General features: G+C 35.7%; 1 protein-coding gene across 1 annotated transcript; it reads left to right on the forward strand.

Moving 5' to 3' along the window:
• Positions 1-19,378: 19,378 nt before the first annotated feature.
• LOC149204656 (glutathione S-transferase U18-like) lies at positions 19,379-20,826 on the forward strand. The gene is made up of 2 exons (XM_089393342.1): positions 19,379-19,770; positions 19,917-20,826. The coding sequence occupies exons 1-2, from the start codon at positions 19,447-19,449 to the stop codon at positions 20,295-20,297; spliced, it is 705 nt and encodes a 234-aa protein (XP_089249468.1). The 5' UTR covers positions 19,379-19,446; the 3' UTR covers positions 20,298-20,826.
• Positions 20,827-21,038: the final 212 nt, after the last annotated feature.

The raw sequence follows: 21,038 nt of genomic DNA on the forward strand, positions 1-21,038 counted from the left end.
TATACAACAAGTATTATCAACTTATCATTGGCAATTTTTATATATAGATTTGTTGTCCTGTTGATCCTTTTGTAAAACCTTGTTGATGGAGATATTTATCCAAACAATAATACCAAGCCCTTGGAGCCTGTTTAAGGCCATAGAGAGCCTTTTTGAGTCTACATACAAGTTTTGGATCATTTCCAAGGATAAACCCATCTGGTTTCTCAATATACACTTCTTTATCCAAGTCTCCATTTAGAAAAGCAGACTTTGTGTCCATTTGAAATACTTTGAATTTCTGAAAGCTAGAAAGAGCAAGGAACATTCTTATGGCCTCAAGTATAGAAACTGGTGCAAAATTTTCTTCAAAGTCTATGCCTTCTTGTTGAGCATACCCTTTACAAACAAGTCCTGCCTTGTTTATAATAACATCTCCATTTTCATTCAGTTCATTTTTGAATATCCATTTTGTGCCTATTACATTTTTATCGTTTGGTCTAGGAACCAACTCCCAAGTGTTATTCTTTTCAATCTGCTCTAGTTCTTCATTCATGGCCTTGACCCAACATTCATCTTTGCATGCTTCACTTACATTTTGTGGTTCAGTGGAGGAGAGCAATGCTAGGTAGCTTGAAGCTTCTGAAATAGTTCTTCTTGTTTGTACACCTGCCTCTTTCTGCCCCAAAATTTGAGTTTCAGGATGATTCTTTTGAACATACCTGGATGGAGTCTTTTCTTATATCCTTATCTACTCTTCTAGTGCCTCATGGGTTTCTTCTTCATTATAATTCTGATTTGATTTTGAAGGATAGTCCTCATCATCTTCGAAATCTTCAAATTTTACTTGCCTAGGAATGCTTCCTTCTTCATCAACCACTACATCAATACTTTCAACAATTTTTCCAAGTCTTTTATTGTAACACTTATATGCTTTGTTGTGGGGAGAGTAACCAAGAAGAATGCCTTCATTTGCTCTAGGTTCAAACTTACCAAGGTTTTCATCAGTCCTTTTGATGTAACATTTGCTTCCAAAAATTTTGAAGTATTTTACTGTGGGAGTCTTACCATACCAAAGTTCATGAGGAGTTTGAGTGCTAGTTTCCTGGACAGTTGTCTTGTTGAGAATAGTAACTGCATCAAAAGCGGCTTCACCCCAGAAGGTTGTGGGAGTTCCAGACTCATCAAGCATAGCACGAGCCATTTGTTGAACCGTTCTGTTCATCCTTTCCACTACTCCATTTTGCTGAGGAGTCCTTGCAGTAGAGAATTCCCTTCTTATTCCATGTTCTTCACAAAAATCGAAAAATTCATCCGAGGTAAATTCCCCACCTCTATTACACCTGAGGCATTTGATTCTGCGATCTGATTCATTTTCAACCAAGGCTTTGAATTCTTTTAACTTTTCGAAAGCTTCATCGTTATGCTTCATAAGTCCTATCCAACACATCCTGGAAAAGTCATCAATGAACAATATAAAGTATTCTTCTCCTCGAGGTGACCTTTTCCTAGATGGACCACATACATCAGTATGGACAAGTTCAAGTGGCCTACTAGCTAATCCTTCCTTCTCAGGGAAATTAGTTCTGGTTTGCTTCCCAAACTGACATGATTTGCATATTGTATTGTCTGGGATTCTGATGTTAGGGAGATCATGAACCGCCTTATATTTGCATGCTTTCCTTATCTGAGAGAAGCTTATATGCCCTAATCTTTTGTGCCATAGCCAGTGTTCATCATTCTTGCTTAGATAGCAATGTTGTTGTCCTCCCTTGAGTATGTATAAATTATTTGGTGTTCTTATGCCTTTGATCATTGTTTCTCCTGTATCAAACTCACGAACAATGCATCCATTTGATCGAAATATTACCTCATTTCCTTGATCACACATTTGACTGACACTTAATAGATTATGCTTTAAGCCATCAACATACATAACATTCCCAGCTTTGACCTTTTCTTTCAAAAGAACAGAACCTTTACCTTTTATGAATGCAAGGGTGTCATTTTCAAATGAGACCTTCTTTTCCTTTTCTAACGCACTATATGCTTGAAGTTTTTATTTATCACCTGTCATATGTTTCAAGCATCCACTGTCGATGTACCACTGATTTTCTTTCCCTTCTGCATATAAGGCTATACCACATCTTTCTAGTTGCGGTTCTTTCTTCCTCCATGTTTTGGGGCTCAATGAAGCTTGCTCCTTCTGAGTTGTTTGCTTAAACCTACTCCTACATTCATCTTCATGACCAAAGTTGTTACAAATAGAACATTTTATTTCATTTTCAAGAGCAGAAAGGTTATTGTAGGTTATTTTCATGATTCCAGTCACACTGCTTCGATTTCGTGCTTCTCTGGTCATGATGGTCTTGTAGGCAACACATTCAGCTACTTTATGTCCAAAGTTATGACAAGAGAAACATTTGCCATTGAAGAAATTCCTGCGATCATCAAATCTTCCATCTAGGCAATTGTAATAGCCATTCGTTCTTGAGGCAAATTGAGAATGATTTACCTGCGGTTGGTTGTAGCTTCTGTTCATCCTTGAAGTAGATTGCTTTCGATTTACTTGGTGATCTCTGTTCATTCTTGAAGTAAATTGTCCTTGATTTACCTGATGATCTTCATTGTACCTTTGTTATCGATTGTCAACCTGTTCACTTCTCCTTACTGCTTCAAGATAACTTTTGGAGGTAGATGGCTTTTGTGCTTGATATGTTTCTTCAGTATACCCAAGAATAGTCTTGATTAGAGGAGAACACTGCACTTTGATAATCTCATCTAAAGTTTCAGATCCTTTAGAAAATCTAAGATTAAGAGCTTTTGTTTTCTCAATGTCTTTTCTAAGTCCCACAATTTCACATTCTAACTGTCACTATGTTTTTCCCTTTCAGCAAGTTGGAATGTCGGAGTATCTGTAATCATATTCTTTTCTTCTAAGAAAATTTTAAGTTTATAAATTTCTTCATAAAAACCTTCTTCATCTATAGCATCCAAGAAATCATCATCTTCAAAAGCCATCAAAAGTCTATAATCATTACCTTGTTCATCTTCATCACTATTTGAAAATCTATCACTATCTTCATGTGTGTAATAGCTCTTCTTACTTACATTATGTTTTTTGTTCCACCTAACTGGTTCCTTACCTTTGTCAAGCTTATATTTATGAGGACACTTGGCAGCACAGTAACCGACTCTTCCACAGGAAAAACATTTGAAAGTAGCTTACTTCTGAATCTTCTAGAACCCCGTTGAAGGTTCTTGACAAAATTTATTCTTCCTCTTCTTCTGACATATGTCTTGAGTCATCTACTTTTCCTGAGGCTTTGAATGCTGCTTCTCTCTTGTTTGATGGTCCCCCTTTTCTCATTTCGTAAGCGGTTAGGATTCCGAGTAGCTGTGACATGGTAATGCTCTGTAGATTCTGTTTTTCTTCTATGGCAGAAACTTTTGATTCAAACCTAGAAGACAAAGATCTTAGAACCATTTCAACCAAAACAACTTCTTTTATTTCTTCGCCCAAGTTTTTCATACGATTAAAAATCTCATTTATATGTAGAAGCCACACTTTCATCATTGTGCATTCTGAGATTTTCATATTGAATTTTGAGAGTTTGTATTTTTTCTCGTTTTACCTGATCATCTCCTTCATAGCTCAGAACGATCTTGTCCCATATTTATTTTGTGGTTTTGAGCTGCATAACCTTGACGAATTCTGATTGAGATAGACTTCCTAATAGAGTATTGACAGCCTTTGCATTTGTTTCATAATACTTCTTACCAGTCGTATCTGTAGGAGTTGCTGAAGGAAATGTGTATCCTATTTCCATGATATCCCATACTTTTGTACCAAGAGATTGAAGATAGGTTGTGATTCTTACCTTCCAATAGACGAAGTTTCTCCCATCAAAAATTGGTGGCCTGATCGATGCTTCTTTCTCGTAGTTTCTCATGATGATAGATCTTCCTTCAAGCCATCAAGCTTCTTCTGAAGGACCTACTCTGATACCAATTTTTGGAAATAATACTGAGAGGGGGAGTGAATCAGTATTATCAGGTCAATTATTTTTCATTTCACAATCAGATTTGCATTCGCTACTTCAGTTAGTGAAAACAGCGTATATACGCAACTACAGTTAAGGAAATTCGCGTATAACTTGCAGACTTGTAATTTGATGTTGATCATTAATCTGTCTATGAGAACCATATAAAAAGTAACCAGGAACAGTAAAAATAGATCAGACAGTCACACACAAGAACACAAGATATAAGGTGGAAACCCAATGTGGATGAAAACCACCTACTACAATTTGTCTCTATCTTCTTTCAATTAGAAACTTCTTTTTACAATGGATCTATACTAGTGCAGTCTTATACCAGTACACAGACTTCTAGCTGCATAAGGCTACAACTTCTCTTGTTCTCCAGCTTCTCCTGGAAGGGAGCTACAACCGCATTAGCTCTTGTACTAACTGAGGTACTAGTATGTAGGTGCTGACCTACAAAAGGCTAAAACCTTCTCTTTTCTTCCAGGCACCACGTTTCATAAATTTTCAGACTAGATCCATGAATAACATCAATCAAACATCAAGTATATCTACATCAACCAATCTCCTTTGCACCAAACAAGTTGAATCAAATAGTCACTTCTCTAAATGTTGTACCCAGAAAATAGTTATAGTAACCAGACACCAATTTTGAACCCGGAACACTGCAGCAATAAACAAAAATAGCTAAAACATATTTCAAGAGACATACGCTACTTCAATATCAAGAAACCTGCGTGCATACGCTTGTTTATTAAGGCCAACCAGTGTATACGTTGTTTTGGTTTACTAAACTAGCGTGTATACACGCCTCTGATGTGTCGAACCTGCATACAGATCTATAAAAGATAATTCACTCTTTCAAATATTCAGACATCGGTTATACCCAGATTATCAAATTTATAGATCAAGACATGCGCCAATTATAACAGATCAAAATCACACAAAGCTACTACTATTCAAGACTTGAGTTTTGACCCATCAATAGAACTTATCCATCTTCTTGCGCTTAGGTTCCTCCTTGATTCAGATTCAGCTATGCACCATAAACCAATCACCAGTATTTCAGATCTTCCTCTTCATAAGATATTCAATGCTTGAGTCAATGCCTTTGCCAAATGATCTCCTCCTTTTTATAGTCTTAGGCCTTACTCAATACCATAGTCCAAAACCATAAATAACCAATACCTTGGACCAAATGCCTGGGTTCAACATTTTAGGCGAGATACCATGGTCCAAAACCATACGTCCAAACACCACGGACCTAAAAATATGCTTTCCCACATGTACGCTCTTTTCCATGCATGAAAGTGCGTGCATATGCCTACGTGACTTTTGATAAGCAATACCGCATGTATACACGACTTTGTCAGAGGAAACCTGCATATACCTCTCTTTCTTTCATTCTGAGAGCCTGAATAGTGATTTTCCATCTGAGTGGGTTGCCATCAAGGACAACACCTATGTCATAGCACCAAACCTATGTCATAATTCCAACAAATTATGCCATGAGTTCTCACACGCCACTTGAGAGGAAGTGGGGAGACATCGAGTTGTAGTCAGATGGACTACAGGCAATGAGGGGCAGGATCCTTGAGGTACCCAGCCTCTCAGATTATACCTTGCTATGGGAACCCTGAAGAGGAGTAGCATTACTGGTGGACGTCAGTAGAGAGGAATGTGAATGGAGCGACAGAGGAAGCTACAGTGCAGGATTCCCAGGACAATGTGAGGCAGTAGTGCGAGATGCATGGATTTGTTGCAGCAATGCATATGTCAGAGAAGGGGAACTTGTCAACGACAGAGGGAGTTTCACCATTGAGGGTGTATCTAACCTGATAGAGATGTCAAAGTTGGGAGATCAATTACTTACTTCACAGTGACTGAGTTGCAGTGCAACAGTTAGCAGTGGCAATGCTATGGGCAGCATGATGAGAGGGGTTGTCGTCCGGATGCATCAGTGATAGTGGCATGGCCATGGGTAGCAATACATGATGCAGCAGTACAGAGGATGTTGGGAAGCAGGCCTAACATCAGCACCAAGACCAATGCCAGATGATCAGGGTGATGCTCAATGAAGAGTATTACTAGAGCACAGTCCTCGCTAAGATCTAGTGTTGATTTAGGGTAGCATAAGATGTGCTCTAGCCACAATAATTGGTGGAGAGGCTAAAGAACATGATATATCCAATACCCAGAAATCGTTTGGGTGGATTCTAAACAATTTGGGAGATATTAAAATAATTAATATTTTTAATGGAGTCCCTAAGTCTAAACTTAGGGAAAATAAAATATTAATGTGAATTAATATAAAACTGTGTTGGAAGGGTTCAAAATTCATGGATCAAGCCAAATTTAATCTCAGCCATTAATTAGGGACTTAATCTCAGTTGTTGAATTGTCAACGAGAAAAGTATAAGAGGAAGCTTGAGGGTCACTTGGAGAACACACCGAGTTTATCAAAGAATTTGATTTTCTCGGGAAGGGATTGCGGAGGAAATCGAAGGAGTGATCTGAGTTGTAGTTGAGGGGAAGTGAATATAGAAGAAGAGAGGCAGAGAGGGTACCAGGAGCATTCGCGCAGAAGCCAGGAGAGAGGGATGCAAAGCCAGCTAGAGGCCACATAGAGCCAATCAAGGCCCACACAAAGGCAACCAGGAGCTGTGCAGTGCTGAGAGAGCCAGCGTGGGTGACGCAAAGGCTCTATAGGCTAACACAGTGCCTCCAGAGGCTGATTTAGGGTGATTTGGCGTGACACTAAGCTAATGCTAGGCTAGAGAGGCTGACGCTAGGAGATTTTGTGGGGCGGATTGGGGCTGATATCTGTCTTCGATTGAGAGGTGCTACTATTGAGGGAATTTGCTAATGGATGTGCCATTTTTAGCACCCAGATTGAATTCTGAAACTGCTTACTAATAAAACCCTCAGATAGCTGCACCGGTTTTCCTGCATTGGGTTTTTCAGGGGACATTAGTCCAAAAATAATGGTGTCACTTGTGTACTTGTTTTTTCCTTCAGTTGATGATCTATATGTGTTGGGATTGTACTTGTATTTATTTTCAGTATTTACATGGTAAATAACTTGTTAATTAATAGAACAAGTAGGAAGAAATAAATCAGAAGGTACAGGAAGGATTTCTAATAGCTATAATTAAAAATTCCAACAAATTCAAATAGAGTTGGATATGCCTACTCTAGGGGTCATGAAATGCTTCTTAGGAATTGAAATTTAGTAATCTGTTAATGATAGTTTTGTTGGTCAACAAAAATATGCCAATGACATCCTCCAAAAGTTTTGAATGATCAATTGCAAATGAATTGATACTTCAATTCTCAAGGCACCAAGCTAAGCAAATACGATGTACTACCATTAGTTGATCCCACATTGTAAACAAGTCTAGTTGGCAGTTTGTTGCATATCACTAAAACTAGACTTGATATCAGGATTTCAACTAGTTTTGTATCCAAGTTTATGCAATCACCCAAGATTTCTCATTGGAAGGTTGCAAAAAAATATTAATATATATTGCAGGGACCCTAAACTATGGTTTTCTATACACACATTCTGAAGATAACTCACTTTTAGGTTATATAAATAATAATTATGCAGGAAGTTTAGATGATCACAAAAACACCTCCGAGGTATGTTTTTCTCCTTGGAACCATTTTGATATCATGGGATCCAAGGGACAACCAATCATATCAATATCTTTAGTAGAGGTAGAATATGTAGCTACCACTTTAGTAGCTTCTCAAGCAGTGTGGTTCAAAAGACTATTGGAAGATCTTTCCAATGTTCAGAAGGAGCCAACTCATATTTACATTGCTAACATTCCTACAATTTATTTATCAAAAAATAATGTCTTTCACAAGAAAATCAAGCACATTGACACACATTTTCATTTCATCTGTGAGCTTGTCAATGATGGAGACATATTAATTGCATTTTGTGGTTCTGGAGATGAACTTGAAAATATTTTCACAAATCCATTTGGAAAAGAGGTGTTAGAATTTCAAAGATGGATATTAGTCATTGTAAGTGCCACCACTTGTAACAATTGAGCTTAGGAGGGGGTCTTGAGATATTAATGTCACTATATGCTAAGTGTCATGATATTGACTTCATTGTGTGTTAGATGTCATAGTCACTTTTTATTCTCTTGAGTTTAGTTGAGTTTAGTCGAGTTTAGTTAGAACCTCTCAGTCATTTATTGTTGCTCATTTCCTTGTCTCCTATGTAGTTTTATTTAACTAATTTTGAATGACACGAAGATTTGTTTCCTCCATTCCTGATTTGTGTTCATTCATTGTTTCTTTTTTCCTTTGCATTCTTTGTCGAACTAAAATCTATTGGTAACATGTAGCCAATGTAAAATCTTATTAACAATATATAGCTTGTGATTTTAGGGCATAGTCAGAAATTTTTTATTATTCGAAATGTCCCGCGAAATTTATAGTAAATTTTCCAAATTTGATCTTTCCATTTCAATGTGTAAAAAATTTCAATACGTTTATGTTGAATTACATAAATGTGGGTATAATAAATAAAAACGAATTTTAAATTATATTTGTGTTTGAAAAATCCTCAATTTAGAATGGGCAAAGGTTCATTGGTTTATCACCAATGGAATCATTTAAGGAACCTTTTGTGTTCTCGATCAACCCTTGAATAATAAATCCATAGGAACTACCCAACCTTATTCTAAAAATATCCAAAGCATAAGTCATCATTAATTTGACTCTGGTTAATAATTGTGATGAGTTTAATGGGACACGCTGAAAATTATTAACATCTTTTAAAACAATTCGCCTGAGCTTAAGTATCTAATAATTTCAAATTGTTATTAAAATTAAACTTTTAGGTGCTTTGCTAGGCATCTAAAGGAAAAATATCCTTTCACCAAACGATATGAGGATGGGTGTGTTAGGAAGGCCTCCTTTCTCCATAAGGAGGAATCTACACAAGGAATAGTTATTCCAAAATAGAATGAAACCACAAAATGGACTATGGACAAATCCGTGAGTCAACCACCGATAAGTTATGGGATCCCATGTGGTGCGATCCACGCGGTATTTAAGTTGTCTTGTTCGTTGTGGTAGGAATGATTATTTTAGCAATAGATATCTTGAAGTTGGGTTTTTTAGATCCAGGGACGAGCTTCATAAAAATGAACATGCAACACTTGAAAACCCTCATGCACATAAGGATTATTTAAACCAATATTTGGACAATTTCACAGTCTTTTGATATTAATCTCAGGAAGATCCATTTATCTACAGGTTAAAGCCTCATATCTCATCTCCTCACTCTTAGACAGGATCCATGATTGGGTTAGAATCTCATACCACAATTTTTGGCTCCTACACGAAGGATGACAACTTTAGGATCATAAATCACTCAACAAGTATGGCATAATCAAAGGTGCCTCGATTTATCTTGTATCATGAATAAGAGGAGGAGATAAATGTTGGGTTTTTACCTCCTCATCCCAACCAAAATCCTTTAAAGATGTCGTAAAGCCATGACCTAGACCTCGAAACCATAAATATCTCTCAAGGGCAATATTCATGGTGGAACAAATGGTGAAATCACCATCTCTTGCAGTTGATAATGTTACATCTAGACCCTTGGTTACAGATATGCGAAAAATAAAATTATATTCCATTTTAATGGCATTTAGCACTCAACATCTACAATTCAAAAATGTGTGAATCAAAATTGGTCTAACAATCAATGTTTCATTTTTTCTCAAAATGACTCTTTTTTGTGTTCTTTAAAAACTTAGAGGATTGGTAGAAGGTTTTTTATGTGGCAGATTTACTAGGTCACTTCATCAAAGTAGAAAATGAAAGGATTTCAAAAGGAAATATTAATTTTTTTTCTCATGAGTGTCGAAGTGGAGCTCAGTAAGGGGTTTCCTGATAAAATCTTTCTCCAACGGAGGTGTAAGATTTATCCATAACCAGTGGATTATGAAGACACTAGTTTATGTTGCAAGAATTGTCAACAACACAAATATCTTCATAATGTCTTCCCCTTTTTGCAAGGGCCTTATACCCACCCGAATGCTAACAAAAAGAACTTGGATGGAAAGATCCAAAGGGAACCAAAGGATCCAAGACTACTAGAGCTCACAAGTAGGATAACACACAACAATAAAAGGCATATAGTACCCATCTAGCCACATCAAACTCAACTCAACCTCATGTTGAGCCTTTTCAACCCACAACAAAGGAAGCTCAATTTTCGATCAAAAAGGAAAGAGACTCAACCATAAGTTTGACTTCAACAATGAGTGGGAAAAAATGCACTCATGAATTAGATCACATGGATACTGATAAAGAAACTACAAATATGCCAAAACCTTCATTAATTGAAATGTCTCAAGGAAATGTCATCATTGTGTCATCTACATCTTCTATTGATAATTCTTTATAGAGTATAAAATATATATATATATATATATATATATAGATATAGATATATAGAAAAATAATATACTCTATAACAAATAAAAATTTACCTCTCTAAAACATTTTTATGAATATATTATCTAATTTAAAAGAAAAATAAAGAAGGAAAACCCCACTAACAATCCTAAGAAATAAAACCAAAAAAATTATAAATATATCACTATATATATTGCGCTTATTAGAAATGAATCGAATAATATAAATTGATATTTTAAAATAATACAATTTGATTTAAAAAATAATAATTTACACATTACTACATTGTTATATTCAATTATAGTGAAAAACCAATCACCCCGGTTTTAAAGAATATTCAAAACATAACCCTATTTCAAGTGGTTAATATCCTGTCTTCAATTCGTCTGAATACATAGATTGATGATTTTCTGTAATGTTTTATTAAAAAAAAATCAATGTTACAATTTTCTCCAAATTATGAAGGAGGAGGCCCATTCTCATCTTAGTTAATAAATATTTTTGAAGAGCATCGTATGATGATCACATGTCACAACTGGAGAAGGAGACACTTTTAATATATTCACCCAAAAAAATTAGAGAGGTAAATTTTGTATTATATATATATATATATATATACTAATTTTAAAGTTATAGATAAGCCTACCAAATTGGTATATGACACCCTCTTGTTTGTGGGAAAAGAGATCCACTTCTGCGTAACAATTTGACTGCTATTTTTACGAAGACATACATACTCTACCGCTCTTGTTTTGAACATATGACCTCTTAGGAGAAAACAAATGTTCTTAACCATTAAACCCACTCATAAAATTTTAAAATCTCATAGTAATATTTTCCAAAGCTAAATCAATAATTCTAAATATTTATTTTTTATTTTTAAAAATATATTGATTTAAAAAAAAATTATTAATTTTAAAATATTTATAAATAACCAAACTTTCTGAAATTTAATTTTAGTTTTAATTTAAAATATATACATTGATTTTTTTGATAAATAAAAAATCTGAGAGACATGAAATCTGGCGATGGGTGCTTCGGAAATTAAAATGAATCAAGGATATTATAGTCTTCTATGACATAAGTAAGGTGAAACATTCACTCGTACTTTAAAGATCCCTATACAGTTTAGTTTGACTCACTTCGTGGGTCATTGATATCCCATTAATCGGATGTCCCTCGGGGTTTTTAGATGACCTCGCATCCAAGGTTAAACCTAAACCCTTGATCTAAAAGGAATCAGTTGATTCAATGGACTATCACCGACCCACCATTACTTGACTCATCACTTGTCTCACACAGGCCACAGCCCGTAGACATGGTTACCAGTGATCAAATTTGAAGGGGTAATCTTATTTTCAATTTAATGTGCATATATTCATCTACCATTCCCATAATGAAAAGCTAAAAAAAATTACATTTTAATTGACAACAATATATTATTTCTACATTTCATTTTTAATTAATTTTTTTCCTATTAAATAAAATAAACTCTTAAAACTAGATGGCTATTAGAAGATATCACATTATGACAATATCAAATAGATAATATAATGAGATCTAAAAATTATAAAAAATTATTAGAATTGCAATTTTTATAACTGAATTTGCATTTTTTAAATAACAAAATGGTTTCATTATTCTTAAAAATGTCTATGATATTCAAATTCTGTAATCTTAATAATTAATACATGTGATTCAAGCCATTCTTCTAAATTTAAACTGAAAAAACGTTTCAACCAATAAAAAATTGTACATAAAACCAACTCACTAGCCTAGATGTGGTTGATGGCTATCTAGGCTAAAGAGAAATTTTAGAATTATCTTGAAATAATATTGAGTGAACTTGATGTTGTCATTATACTTATGAATGGGTTAATGGTAAGGAACTGTAGCCCTCATAAGGAAAAACATGGATTCCCATTGATTGTGGTTTATAGAGTCTCCCACATACAATGACATATTTTCTCTCAACTCTTCCAACATCATAAAGGCATTGAACCTGGATATTAAATGCAAATATAAGAAACCCAACAACATCTAGAAACATATTGAGAAGAAGCAAAAAATTATTGATTCAACCACAACAATAATCAAGCCAGCACTGCCATGAACAGATAAAACACATGGGATATTCACAATCTTGAGCCCGCCATCTATATCTTTCTTAATTGGAATCCGTTCTACTATTCTTTGGTAATGAAAATAAAGGCTAACACAAGAGCAAGATCTAGGTGGATACAAAACATATAATTTATCATACATCCATCTCCGCTCGATCATATCACAGTAGGGTTGCATTCTTGTTGAAGGACATGTCAGTGCCCTTGCCTCCCATGGGCACATTATTAGCACTCTTGCTACCTATCCTTGGGTTCGACCTATTGACTTCTTAGAATGTCTCAGTGTTACTCTCAGATTCACCCCAAGAGCCTAAATCTTGTTGTCGATCTTGGAGAAGATTATATTCAAACACATGTTAGGCATATTTTAACTATATGTTAGGCATTAAATGTTTCTAGATTGTAGGCACCATTTGGTCCCATTTACTTCACGAGAGAGCATAAGAGCAAAAAATTCAATGGATATGTACATGGTGGCTAGATTTTAGGTAAATCTTAATCTTTATCATTGAGCTTATATGTTTTTTTATATAAACATCCTGCATTATAGCAGTATAAAAAATGTTGAGATATAATTATTTTGAATTTCATTGTGTTTCATGAATAGGAATTGATATAGCAAGTGTGGTGGTGAAGAGGAATAAATGGAGTGAGCAAATGCATTGATGTTCATCCTACCTTAAACGTGCATTTCAAAATTGACATCGACATGGTGAAATGCCCTGTTGGAAAGACAGAGGAGACAAAGCATAAAATTCACATATAAAATACACAAGTTGTGGTTCTTCTATTGATCACACAAAACATGATACTTACAATGAACCTAATGAAGGGTATTTATCCTTTTCAAACTAGCGACTTGCCTAGAATATCTTGACATGCATCTACATGCAACCACACACTAAAAGTTGTCTATCACTTAACTCGAACTGACTCAACACTCAAACACTCAATCACTCAATCACTCAGTTAACTGACTCTCTATGTTTAGCCAACTCCTCATGCAGGAGTAATTATCTTATTTTAACACTCCCCCTTAATTATGACTGCTAAACTAAAACATGACTCGTGACAACTCAAACATGCCTACTGGTCTATGTCTCAGCTAGGCTTACAACACCCAAGTTTCTTCTATGAAACTCAAACACATATTGTGCTAATGACTCAGTAAATATATCAACCAATTGATCACTCGATTTATAAGGCTTCAAGTGAACTTCTCCCATTGTTCACAAGTTCTCTAATAAAGTGATATCTAGTATCAATATGCTTGCTCTTTCGATGAAACACACTATTCTTGGATAGTGCAATCGTTGAGGTGTTGTCACAATATATTACTGTTGATCCTTTTTGTTTCTACTTGAGTCCATCAAATACTCTTCATAACTAGACTGCTTGACATGTTGTTTATGTTGCTGCTACATATTCTGCTTCTGTTGACGAAAGTGTCACAATGGGATACTTCTTAGATGCCCATGAAATCACACCTAAACCAAGGAGGAACACATAACTAGAAGTACTCTTCCTATCATCCAAACTTCCTACAAAATCACTATCTATGTATCCAATCAAATCCTTCTTTTTTGTGCTTGCATACATTATGCCACAATCTCTAGTTCCTGCTATGTATCTCAGAATTCTTTTTCCTACACTCCAATGTGTGCCTTTTGGAGTCTCCATAAATCTGGAAATCAAACTCACTCCTTGCATGATATCCGGTCTTGTAGTTGTGAGATACATGAGGCTACCAAACAATCTTTTGAATAAATTTGGATTGACATCTGATCCTTCATCATCCTTTCTTAAACTTGTACCTGTTGCAACTAGTGTAGGGACAAGTTTGCAATTTTCCATCTTGAATCTTAACAATAAATCTTTGGCATATTTATTTTGACAAATAAAAATTCATTTTTCAAATTCCTCAGGTTATATGCCAAGAAAATATTTCATGAGACCATGATCTGTCATCTAAAATTCTTTCATCATGGCTGCTTTAAATTCATCTATCTCAAAATCACCGGTAAAAATCATATCATCAACATATAAGCAAACAAACAAAATTTGTCCATGCTCATTTACCTTTGTGTATAAGGTAGGTTCAATGTTGCTTCTGCAAAATCTATTCTTAATCATGTAGCTATCAATTCTGCTATACCAAGCTCTAAGTGCTTGGTTCAGTCCATAGAGCGCTTTCTTCAACCTGTAAACTTTCTCTTTGTTACTTTCAACTTCATCTCCTGGAGGTTCCTGCAAATAAATTTCTTCTTCTTGAATTCCATTCAAGAAGGCTAATTTCACATCCATCTGATATACTTTCCACTTGTTCTGAGCTATTGTGGCTAGAACTGCTCTTACATTATCTAATCTGGCTACCAGAGAAAACGTTTCTCCAAAATCTATTCTCGGTTGGTGCGGGAATCCTTTTGCTACAAGTCTAGCTTTAAATATGTCAATTTCACCTTTCTCATTCAACTTTGTCTTGTACACCCACTTCACACCAATGAGATTTTTGTCCTTTGGTAAATCAACCAAATCCCATGTATCATTCTTTTCAATAGCTTCAATTTCTTCATCCATGGCTTGCACCCAATTTTCATCTTTGATTGTTTCTTCAAACGAGGAAGGTTGGAATGACAACAATAAAAATTTTGAACTAACATCCAAATCATCATAAATATCTTTCAAACTTCTCATCTTTCTCTTACCATTGCTTGATTCATTACCTAATTAACTGTTGGGAGAAGCTCGATCTGTTGATCTGCTTGAAGATCCATGCTGCTCTGAAAATATTGGAGTCCTTGTTGGTGTGTCTCTGTTTGGTGTCTTCACCTATGATTCGTGTTGCTCCTTTTCTGCTACATTATCTTCTTCCATCAATGGCACTTGTGCACCAACTGTTTTGTCTACAGTTCCATTCCATGACTCTTGTTCTTTGAACACAAAATCTCTGCTAATTATGGTCTTCTTTGTGACAAGGTTATACAATTTGTAAGCTTTTGATTGCTCACTATAACCAGTAAATATGTATTTTTCACTGTTATCATCCAATTTGCCTCTTCGCTCCTTAGGAACGTGTGCATAAGCTACACATCCAAATACTCTGATATGAGATACGATGCAATACATACCTAACCATGCTTGTTCTGGTACTCTGTTCATCACACTCTTTGTAGGAGATCTGTTGATCACATAAATAGGACATGCAACTACTTCTACCCAATACTCATTAGACAAGTTTCTGCCTTTCAACATGCTTCTTACCATGTTCATAATTGTCCTGTTCTTTCTCTCTGCTACACCATTCTGCTGCGGTGTATACCTGGTTGTAAACTTTCTTCTGGTCCCATGTTGTTTGCAGTAATCATGGAATGTCTTTGAGTCATATTCTCCACCATGATCTGACCTCAATACCTTGATCTATCGATCACTTTGGTTCTCTGTTAAGGCTTTAAATTCCTTAAACTTTGCAAAAGTTTTAGACTTCTACTTCAAGAAGTAAACCCAAGTCATTCTACTATAATCATCAATGAAAGTAAGGAATTAACAACTTCCACCAATCGATTGTGTCCTCATATGTCCACACAGGTTTGTATGCACTAGCTCAAGAGGTTGCTTTGCTCTGTATGCAACTCCCTTTGGAAAAGTTTCATCGTGCCACTTTCCCAAGATGCAACACTCACAAGTATTAGGAGGTTCTTTGATAGGAGATAATCCTCTAACCCTTTATTTCTGTTGCAATAATCTTAAACCAGAAAAGTCCAAGTGTCCAAACTGAAAGTGCCATAACCAATAATCATCAGAACATGCAACTGTAAAAGAACTCACTTGACCACTGCAATTCATAATTAGAGGAAAGAGTCTATTCATCATTATCTGCACCTTTGCTATTAGCTGCTTGCTTGGGGACTTGTCATATATAACACATTCTTGACCTTTAAAGATAACTCTGTATCATTTCTGTGTCAATTGACCAACACTTATCAAATTATGTTTGAGACTAGGAACATAATATACCTCTAAGATTGTCTTCGGCTCCCCCTACTTGGTGAGAATGTTGACCACTCCTTTGCCATCTACTTCCAAAGTCTTATCAGTCCCCAACTTTACCTCTGTTTTCATAGATTGATCGAAATTTGCAACCAAATCCTTGTTGCCTGTCATGTGGTTACTGCAACCACTGTCTAACAGCCACACACTAGTAGAAGGTTCATGCATGGTATGGCAAGCTAGGAACATGGAGTTAGTACTCTCTATAGTGACATTAGCTCTCTCATTCCCTTGATTAGCTATCTTCTTCTTGCAATCAAGAGCATAGTGACCGAATTTATTGCAATAATAACATCTCACATTTGATTTGTCAACTCTTTGATTATTGTTCAATTTTTGTAGTTGCTTCCACTTTCATGTTCATGCTCTTCTCGACCATCTCTATGACCACTATATCTTTCGCCTTGTCCTCTGCCTCTCGATCTACTTCTGCCTTGACCTCTGTCTCTTGAAATAGAAACTTGGCTCTTGAAAGCGGTCTCTAAAGTGGAATCCTTATTTCTGTCTATCCTTGCCTCATGTGATAGAAGTGATCCCATCAGCTCATCAACTGTTAATGATGCCAAATCTTTGGCTTCTTCTATGGATGCTACCACAACATAAAATTTGGTAGACAAAGATCTGAGGACCTTCTCAACCACTGTTTTATATTTAATTTCTTCACTATAAATCTTTAACTGGTTTATGACAGTTATGACCTGATTTATGAAAGAATCAACGTCCTCTGCCTCCTTCATCTGCAGACTTTCAAAATATCTCCTAGTATTCTGCAACTTAATAATATTGACTTTGGCCATACTTGTATAGTTTGTTGCCAAATTATCCCATGCTATTTTTGCTGAGGACATGATCATAATCTTCTGGAACACTGCTCAATCCACTCCTTGGATAAGCTGCAACGATTGTGCGTTCTTCTTTTTGTCTGTCTTCCATTGTTCTCTCTTTGCATTACTGAGAGCTTGTGTTTCTCCTTCATCCTTAGGTTTTGAAAACCCAAACTGGACATAATCTCGAACATCATGTGCTTACAAAGTGGTTGCCATCTTAATTGCCCACACGTCATAATCTTTCCCTGTAAATGATGGGAACTGGGGCTAGAAATTCAGAAAGCCATCTTTCTTCAAAAGATTTTCTTTAAAAAACCCTAAAATTTCTTTTTTTTAAGCTTTGTAAAGCTTTTTTTCAAAATAATACTCTTTAAATAAAAACGTTAAATTTTTTATTCTGTACATTTTTTTTTTCCAAAAACCGTTTGAAAAGCTCTTAAATATTTTATATATATAAAAAAAAACTTTTAAAAAATTCTTTATATAGAAGACAATAAAACCTTTTTAATACCCCTTTATGAATTAAAAAACTTAACAAACTCAAAGCTTTTATGGGTCAAACTTTTTTTTTTAATTTTATCTCCGTCGTAAAATATGTCACTCCACCTAACAAAAGACACTCGCCAATCTTTATAACCTCTCAGCTTTATAACTATCCGTATATAAACCACGTGTTCGCTACTCCACCTAACAGAAAACACTTTCTAATCTTTATAACTGCTCCGCTTTATAACTCTAACGACTTGTTCGTTGGTTTATTAACGCATGTGCTGCTGTGATGCAGAGCGTGCTAACGCCTTCCACGATGGTGATCCGGTAGTCCACTAACGCCACAAACTTCAAAGACATGCCCGTGTATGCAACTTGTAAGTTGATGATTAACGCGGCTTTTAGCTGCGCTGGAATGTGTTATAATGCTGTGTGTATAATTGTAGGGTGTCTTAATGCTCGAACACTACGAGAAAAAATATATATTTTTTTCATTGTTGTTAATTCGTTCTCTTTTGTTTTGTTGGAAAGATGTTTTGTTGGAAAGATGGAAGAGATAAAGCATAAAATTCACATATAAAATATATGAATTGTGGTTTTTTTATTGATCATACAAAATATGATATTTACAATGAATCCAAAAAAATAATTATTTTTTTAAATTAGTGACTTGCCTAAAATATCATCAAATGTAACTATATATTAAAAGTAATCTATCATTTAACTCTACTTGACTTCCTATTCAATCATTCAATTAACTTAAGTGACTCTCTATATTTAACTCACTCCTGATGCAAAGCAATTATATTATTTTAACACGTAAATGGAAACAAAACAAAATTTATAATGCTTAAAATAAATTTATAATGTGCATGCATCGTTATTAGTACTCACTCTAAAGGGCATCAATGACATTTGGCCATAATAGAGGTTAGCCGGATTGCAGAGTTTCCAGGAAGGTGCAATAAAGATGTAGGATGCGTATCAATTATCACTTAGGTCAGGCGGACGAGCAGCCCTTCACAGGGAATTTTATAATGTTATTTCAAAAAAATTTAAAACCGGTAGAAATCAAATTCAAAATTAAAATTATAATTTCTCTGACGTTCTAGAGGGTCTTGACCTGCTGTGTCGTGTTCAATTTTGAACGCTGATTGTGACGCAATCTATGAGGCAATCTTGCCAATGACAGGCAACACCCACAAATTAAAGAAAAAATTAAAGCGAAAAGACTAAAAACTGGATTCAAAGTTGCTTGAGAATTACGATAAAGTGAAATCATGCATTACGTCTGCGCTCTATACTTTTTAGTTTTAATGGGATTTTTAGTCGGTGTTTCGCTAAGTAGTTTTCGTGCCCGGTCTCGTGCAAGGTTGGGACTCTTCGTAGCGCGATGCCTATATATAGTAGTCGGGAGCAATTAGCAATAGCATATCCGAGATAGAAGAGGCAGACTCATAAAATTCGAAATACATTTTCAGTGAAATGGCAACGGAGGGAGAAGTAAAGCTGCTAGGTGTGACTCTGAGTCCCTTCGTGGTGCGGGTTTGTATTGCTCTGGCCCTTAAAGGTATCGATTACGAATTCATCCAAGAGAATTTGCAGCCTAAAAGTGAGTTGCTGCTGAAATCAAACCCTGTTAACAAGAAGATTCCAGTACTTATCCACAATGGAAAGCCTGTTTGTGAATCCATGATTATTGTGCAATACATCGAGGAGGCATGGGGCAATAAGGCTCCCAATCTTATGCCCGAAGATCCATATGACCGAGCCATTGCTCGCTTCTGGGCTGCCTTTGTAGACGATAAGGTAATTTAATTTTTTCATTAGTAATCCCGTGCAGTCATATCTTATCAACCCTTTCCTTGTCTGCTATTTGCGTCTTCGAAAGTTCCAATTATGGTTTTTTTATACGGCAAACAATTGCTGATAATGGTTGTTATATGTGCGCTCAGCTCTTTCCCTGTCTGCGAGGAGTTTTCACTGGCCAAGGCCAGCAGCTACAGAAAGCAGTAGGAGATAGTGTTACAAACTTTCTGTTGATAGAGGAAGCCCTGCGAACCAACCACTGCTTCGCAGGAAAAGCGTATTTTGGAGGGGATCAGATCGGCTTGATTGACATCGCATTGGGTGGTCTTTCGGCGTTTATTAAAGGCCTGGAGAAGGCTACCGATAGCGTTTTAATAGATCCAGAGAAAATGCCTTTGTTGAGCGCATGGATGGATCGATTCTTTAAATCCGATGGAGTGAAAGAAGTAATGCCTGATGTGGCCAAGGAGGCGGAATTTATATCCACTAGGAGAGCCAGTATGATATCACCACCTACTTCTAATTAGGGCAAACCATGGCCGCATTATAAGAGGAGCGTTATTCATAGTATTTTTCCTTTTACTCATCTGGTCAGATTCATCTTTTGAAGTCTAGCTGTCTTATGTTGATTAGTTTGAATAATGTTTTTGGTCATCTCGCCGGTACTATGGCCAGCAGTCTTCTGTTCAATGTGCATTGATTTATTCTGAAAAAGTTTTTGGTGAATCTCTCCGATAATGTAGTTGTAACTTGTAATTCCAATGTTGAATGTGCGTTGATTCAGAATGTAACAGAAACCATAATGAAAAGCAAGCGTTGATATTCAGAATGTAACCGAAACCATAATGAAAAGCAAGCGTTGATTCAGAATGTAACAGAAACCATAATGAAAAGCAAGCGTTGATTCAGAATGTAATAGAAAACAGAATGAAATGCAATTATTTTTGTGAAAGACCCTTTATAGCCAGAATAAAGTATTGCATAAAATCCAAAACTTGTGAGCAATTTTATACGGGACATTGTCGCATTTTGAAAACAATCCCCGAATGTGAATGGTACTCAAGACCATTTCTGGACTTCAAATTGTGTTGTTGGTTCAATATTGTGAGTTATCTCGGAACCATAAGTTTGTTGACATGTGACCTTTAGCTCTTTATCAAGTTGTCTATCTAACTTTTTGGAACCAAGTTCTCCAACCGACTTTCGAGATATATTTGACTTCATACATATATGGAACGCGAAAGTGCGCTTGGATTAATGGAAGGTTT

The sequence above is a fragment of the Pinus tabuliformis genome, chromosome 1_2, assembly GCF_031772625.1.
Source record: "Pinus tabuliformis cultivar Carrire ecotype Pingquan chromosome 1_2, CPIR1, whole genome shotgun sequence".
NCBI lineage: Eukaryota > Viridiplantae > Streptophyta > Pinopsida > Pinales > Pinaceae > Pinus > Pinus tabuliformis.